The sequence below is a fragment of the Pygoscelis adeliae genome, unplaced genomic scaffold, assembly GCF_000699105.1.
Source record: "Pygoscelis adeliae isolate BGI_AS28 unplaced genomic scaffold, ASM69910v1 Scaffold226, whole genome shotgun sequence".
Lineage (NCBI taxonomy): Eukaryota > Metazoa > Chordata > Aves > Sphenisciformes > Spheniscidae > Pygoscelis > Pygoscelis adeliae.
The window spans coordinates 4,046,388-4,053,633 of record NW_008824983.1 but is presented as its reverse complement, the minus strand read 5'-3'; the positions used below and the strand labels follow the sequence as shown (position 1 = coordinate 4,053,633).

Here is a 7,246-nt window from a genome sequence, read left to right as displayed (position 1 = left end):
GTCCCCAACCTCATGCCACCCCCAAGCCCCCTGCCTCTCTTGTCCCAGCTCCAGGTCCCACCACACCGTTTGCAAAGCCATTCAGCAGAAAACTGTTCACACTCTGCTGCCAACTGAACTGAGAACTTGCTCAGTTGTCCTGCCTGAAGGAACTAGTATCTTATTATAACTTTAGATTCTGATTAATTGCTTCCAAACTGCAATGTGCTGCATGCAGTACACTGGGTCAGACAAAAGATCCCCATAAAATAGAACCAGGTCTTTGACAGGGGCCAACAGAGGATGCCCAGGGGAAGAAAAAAACCTAAGAAAAAGACAAATACAGAGTTATCTTTCTGATACACCCTCCCAGCTTCCAGCAACTGGCAGTGTAGACTTTCCAAATGGGAAGTTGTATCGACATCACTGCAGCGATGGAGTTTTTGCCAGGATTTTGCCTAATTTGTTTTTAAACCCTTCCAATCTTTGGCTTCCACAAAGTCCTCACAACAATGAATTTCACAGTTTAGCTATGCATCATATCAGAAAAGAACTTCTCTTTATTAGCTATAAACCCAATAATTTCACTGTTACAAAACACTTCCCACATTATGAGAAACAATGAATAATCTTTCCATACTCACCTTTCCCACGTTAATTCATAGTCTCATAGATCACCATATGCCTCCTTTACAGAAACTTTCTATGGCCAGACCTATACTATTTATTCTTACATGTATTTAATCTATACTCCTCATCATCCTTGCTGCCCTTTTCAAGCTTTTTTTAGTTCATTTACAAACTTTCTGAGCTGAGGAAGAAGGAACCATATTATAGATACCATATTACACAGTTATGCAATGGTATAACTATGGTTCTTGTCTTCTTTCCTAATTGTCCCAAATACTGTTTGCCTTTTTGATCAATGCTGATCAAAAATGTCCAAGAACTATCCACGCTATCTCCAAAGACCTATTTTCTGCATGGTACTAGCCAATTCAGCACCTCTACTGAATATGTACAATAAGGATTTCCTTTTCTCCATGTTAGAAAATGCATTACTTTGCATTTTTCAAACTTGGATCTCATCTGCAATTTTATCACGCAGTCACGCAGATTTTTATTCCTTTCATCTTTCTTCAGACACAGGGCTAGTTTGAGGGGGCCCACTCCCAACTTATTTTCCCAATCCTACATTGCCCCATTCTTACTACTTTCATGAGGGTATTTCTGAGTTGGATCAGCTTCCTGATCTAACTCACCTTGCAGAGACACCTAAACAAAGTTTGTCAGTATGACAACAGGACAACATGACAGCTCAAACAGGCACTCAGGGGTGGGGATAATAGGGTGTACAAGAACATAATCTTGCATGGCCACCAAACGTGAAACCATGGCTTCATTTATCATGAGACCCTCAACCATTTAATATTATCAGCACATGCTGTTACCTCCGTTTTCATCCCACACTCAGCAGCACCTCGGTCTTCACTGGTGAATTCTCTCCATTTTAAACACTGACAATTTACTCTTACCTTTCATTTTCTCTCTTTTAAGTCATCATCAGTCCTGAAAAGCATCTTCTTCCTTATCAAAAGGATCTTTAATTTTCTTTAAGGATTTTTGGCAAGGGACTTTATCAAAAGCATTCTGGAAATACAAATATAGGCAGACAAGACCATATATAACCTCATACTCCTTCAAATCTTTAACAGCTCTACAGGATACACAAGATCTGACTTATCTCTGCAAAAAACACATTTCCCTTCCCTCAGTACAATATTTCTGCATGCATTTCTTCTTTCTACTTTTACTGTACTACCACCCAATTTCCCAGCACAAGGTCATAACTTTATGCTGCAGTGTTGCATCTCGTCAAACTCCTGCAGGCAAGTTCAGCTGTTAAAGGCACCAGTCCTTCTCTCCTGCGGTCCTCACCTGTGCATCTCCCACTCCCTATCACCCTCTCTCTGTGCCAGGGACAAACTTTGTGCCACTGACAGATTAAGTGGATCAGGAAACTGATCCGTCTTAAAACTAATAATTCAGTATTTCCTTGGTTAGTATCAAACAGGACCAGCTGCCTACTCGGGTCCACTACAGAATCACACAACAAGCTGTAGAGGCACAGAGGGACCAGTGCAGCAGCAGGAACGAGTGGTTGGGGAAGGCTGAGCTGCTTCTTTTGACTACAGTGCCAGTTTATGCTGGAATAATGTATTGGTAAAATGACAACCTTACTGCTTAGATGTTCCCCAAATAGAACCATTTCTTTTAATTGGCATCACATTTTCCGCCTTCCTCTGCCACTGAAGCTGATTTATATGATAGATTACACACCACTGTTAGCAGTTCAGCAATTTCATATCTGAGTTCCTTTAGAAGTCTTTGGGGAGTAACATCTGATCCCGGTGATTTGTTACTATTCATTTTATTGATTTATTCTAAACCTACTTCTACTGACACTCCAATTTGAGACGGCTTAGACTCATGCTGCATGAAGCTATGGTCCTGTGCGAGAACCTCCCCAGGTTCTTTCACACTGAGATAAATGATTATTTTAGCTTTTCTCCTATTCTTACGCTGATGTTGCTCCATGCACTCTGCTAAACTCTTATTCCTCTCCTATGGGCATGGCAGTAATATGCATTTAGCCCACTCAGTTTGCCACGTTTTTCTAAGACTTTGGGGAAAAGTTTACAAAATCCCTCAGAATGATAACAGACAGCATGTCATTAGTTATAAAGGACTGGCAAGAGGTAGAGCTAGCAGCCATTTATTCTCCCCATCCTAAAAGCTGGAAGGTAAGAGGCAGAGCTGTATCCCTTTTTGGCAGTACCATTTAGCAGCTATCTGACTACAATCAGCTCATGCAAGACAGTACTGTTCTCCTAAAAGGTCGCATACAGTTCCACAGAGAGTGCCATTACCCAACATCAAAGTGTCATTGGTACAAGTGTAGAAACAGAATGGATTAAACAAAAGTAACCCTTCCTACGCAGCACTTCTAGGACAAACAGACGTGATCTGAAGGCCCCTCCTAGATGCTACATTATGATCCTAAAGCTAAAACTGCTTCTGTGTGACAGAGAAGAGTTCCCACTAATTCAAGGATCATGCACAGTCCCAGATAAGGTGACACAGCATGGTACAAAGGTCATTACCCCTTTCTTTTCCTATTCTTACGAAATCCAGACCATGCTTACACCTTTCTGCATCTGTTTTAGCTACGTCATGAGGATTCGTCCTCTTTTTCTGTCCCGTTAGCCCTTCTCCAGGACTTTCGTAATTTGCCATCCTAACTTCTGTGATAGCCTGTCTAACAAAAGTATCATGCTTCCCCCCTTGCCACAATCCTTTTCATCCAGTCCACTAAAAAGATACATCAGTTAAGACCAACACCATCACGTTGCTCCAGTCTTACCATTCCTCATTTACATCCTTTCTCTAGATTTCTGTTTCCCACTGCTTCTTGCTCTTAAAGACCTTCACAAATCAATTTCTTCTTCTCCCTACTCATTCCTTAAAATGAATCCCACAGTAGGGAGGTAAAAGACACGTAGTGTCATCAGAGGTGATGAGGGAGATTATGTTGTGCTTCAGCAATGTTCTGCTTAAGCTGCCTGAGAGAGGTGGCCCAGTGGCCTGAACGAAATGATCTGAGGGATCCAGGCAGGCCTGGAGAAGTAGCAGTGGATGTGATGATCACTGCGTCATTCCAGAGGCTGCCAAACGTTGAATGCAATCACTGCAAGGCAAGATGGTATGTTTGAATAGAGACCAGTCAGAAGATACTCCAACGACTAGATCAGGATAATATCCAGAGAAGGAAATGCTGCTAATGCCCAAGAAATAAAAGCTTTTGCAGCAGAGGACAACTATTCTGAAAGAAATGTTGTAGTCAATGGGAAGGGATTAGAGATCCTGAGATGCTAAGATTTGGCCTTTCGGAGATGACTTGTTGAAATCCCCATCCTTGACGAGGATTAGCGCAGGAGGTATGCCTTGCATTTTCTGCCTGGATATTGACATATTTGAAGTGTCTTACTCTGTTCAATTCTTAAAACTTCAAACTGCCCTCTAAAGTATGCACTCAGCAGACATCCCCCAGTGATTTCAACAACCTTAGAGATGACTCAGAAAAGTTGTTCATTACAGAAATTTAAAATTTCCAGCTGTCTTATGGTAGGAAACAAGAACAGTCTTCTTAGGGGTTGGTACATTACAGGTTATAGTAACTCAGCGAGATGAAAACTTTCTCCCTTTGAGATGGAAGGCTGGCAAGACTTTGTTACTGGCAAGCCCTGATTTAAAACGATGCCACAAGAACTCATATATATAGTCTCTGACTTAGTCGTCACAAAAAACCTCTCAGTCATTAAACTATTATTAAGTACTTAAGCTTAAAAAGTCTTGCAGATCTCAGGTTTTCAAGACATCCTTGCCTACAGAAGTCATCTGAGCAATAGACTAGTCTAGCTGTGCATGTTGCAATGTCCCCTTTAGTGTCCTCAGTTGCTCTAACAGTGTTCGGCCACATCACAGACACTGGGTCTCTTCTTCAGGTTGGCTAAGAGAAGGTGTCCCCACCTATTTTTTAATAGAAACGTGTGCTGCAGCAGAGTGTGTACGGTATCTTGCTACAGGTTTAGTGGCAGCTGAAGGGAGCCTTGAGGCCTGGGCTGAAACCCGGTTAAATTTATTCTAGCCCAGCCCCAAAGCTTCCCTTTACTCTCCCAGCTGCAAGCGGTACCTGCTGACTTGGGCTAGAAAATGGAGGATAGCTGGGAGCAATACATGGCACATCATTCAGCCACGTCAGTGTTTATAAAAAGTGGTGCCCCATGGCCACGCTAGCCCCAGGAGATAGTGGATTTTTTTTTTTTTTTAAATGACCACAGAGGATTGCAGTTACGATCTGTTATACAAAGGGTGGGAATGAAAACACCCAGAGCATCCCTCCTTGGGAAGCAGTGCAAAGGGTCAAACAGAACAACAGCCCCCTGCGCACCAGCGTACGTAAGAACAGCTCTCTCTCATGTTCTTTACAGATACAAATAAGCAAACCGGGTTGGGGGCTGCAGAAAAAACAGGAGGCCAAGGAAGTCATCCTGGAACTGGCAAACCGACAGCAAGAGCAGCAGCTGGGTGCAACAACATCGTCCTTTTATGTTCTGCAAAGCTACGCCTGCTAAAACACAAGCCTGCGGGACTCTGCAACTCGACCGTCCTCTGAGATGGGCCAGACTGGAACTACAAAAAATACCTACAAAGAACAGCAAATCCAAGCACACAAGCAGCAGAAGAAGCAACATCAGGTGCACACACAAAGATGTACATATGTACAGCCGATATCCCATACTGTCTCATGCCAAATGCCACTCAGTCTGCAAAACAGACCGATAAAAAACATTACAGGGGCATCCGCCACACAAAACATTGGGAAACATAACTCCCAAAGTCTTTTATTTTGACGAAGTTCTATAGTACCAGATTAATAAAGTCAGAAGAAAACAGCATACAATGAAGTACCCTTGAGGAAGCGGAGGGCCGCTGGGCAAGGTTTAGCACACTTCTTTGTGATGGCAAAAAACTGAAGCCACAGCTACTTTGTTCTGTCCCTGGGATCCAGTTAACCCTGGCTACAGGGCAGAGCTAATTGTTTCTTTCTAAAAGGAGTTAGGATAAGGCAGAAGAGGTGAGGGGAGGCCAATCAACCTTTAAATACATTACCAGCTGCTAACAACCAGGCAAGTAGTGGTTTAGCATTTGTTTTGAGGGCAGTTTACCAGTCCCTCTCTATAACAATAAGAACAGGCTTATGAACAGCCTCCCGGTGATGGGAGAGAGAGCAAAGAGAAAAGAAAGAAAAGGTAGTACACGTGAGGATGTATGCAGCATCTAATGCTTTATGTAAGGAATGCTTTGTATTTACAAACACTAAAATATAATACAGAACACTAGTGAAAATCTGATTGTTTTCCAGCAAGATTGTGAGCTTATAAAAAAGATTAAATAGACTACAGAGACGGGCAGCTAATGTTCCTCAATCTGCATATGGTAAACGTTAATGGGGAAACTTATTCTGGATCCAATATTTGACCTCAAAGTGCCAACGAAGGACCCTCACTACGCTGCCTAAGAGCTGGCTCAAGTAAATTACACCTAGAACTAGTCTGAGGGCATCTGTGGAAGGAAAACAATCACAGCCTCTCTCTGCACTAAATATTAATGTCTAGGCAGACAAAAGCAGCACTAGGAATACCGTAATAATATCACCAGCAGACACTCTGTATGTTTCTTCGGGGCATTCACGCATCAGCACTAGGAATATGCCTATTGTCCCACATTAAACTAATTACTTGTTCCGAGAACCCAATCCTGACGTTCCTCTGGGAATCGCAGATGTTACTTATATTTTCAGTCACTTAAAAGGATTAAAGTGTGTTTATTCTCAGTAATCTCATTTGTAGAGAGAGAGATATACAGGCAGCAGGAGTATGCGTTTTAACCCTATTGGGAACGATGAAATCCACAGCTCCATTTACAGCCAGCTGCCTTCCTCAGCTCTTCAGTATTCGGGACCTGCAAAAGTCTCACCAGCCTGGCCGCTTTCATTAAAACTATCTATGAATCGCTGGTTGCAGGCACTTCTGTTAAACTACCCCAGGAGCTCCTGGTGACAGCGAGCTACGCACAGAGCCAAGAGATCCAGCTCTAGGCTGGAACAAATTACGCTCTCTGGCTGAAGCCACACAAGTACCGCACCAGGCTATACGCTGTGTCCTGGGTTATGAGGAAATTTATAAGCCGTGCTTATGAAACAGAAGATGTGCCGAAGTACTTGGGTGGTGGCAAAACGAGTACTTAGCCAGGAGGCTGAAGTGCACAGCAAGTATTGTGAGCAACGTAATAATAGCTGCAGGCTACGAGGAAGGGCAGTCTCCGCCTGAAGAGACACGGGTGCTGTACAACGCACGCCGCAGCCGGCGCTACCCAGGCAGCAGCGAAAGCCGAATATAAAACAGGCTCAAGTTGCTGCTAAGGATGCGGCTCCCGGGGGGCTTCGTTAGTTGCTGGCGCTCCTGCCCCGAGGCCGGGCGCCCCGCTTTGCCACCTCCCGGTCGCCGCACGCTCCCGGCTTCCGCCCCACGCTGCCCCGGGTTGAACATCAGCTTGGCAGCCGACTTTCGGCCGGGGGTGCCCGGGAGCGACCCCCGGCACCGGGACCTCTCACCCAGGGCCGGGGACAGGGCCCTTCCCCGGC

At 44.1% G+C, this 7,246-nt stretch overlaps 1 protein-coding gene across 1 annotated transcript in view; it reads right to left on the bottom strand.

Moving 5' to 3' along the window:
* Positions 1–1,542: 1,542 nt before the first annotated feature.
* The window catches only part of LOC103918453 (rap guanine nucleotide exchange factor 5-like), a 155,411-nt gene continuing 149,707 nt past the window's right edge, over positions 1,543–7,246 (bottom strand). Inside the window, exon 11 of the mRNA XM_009325765.1 lies at positions 1,543–1,629. Coding sequence (XP_009324040.1) covers positions 1,543–1,629 — 87 coding nt within the window. The remainder of the gene's footprint in view (positions 1,630–7,246) is intronic.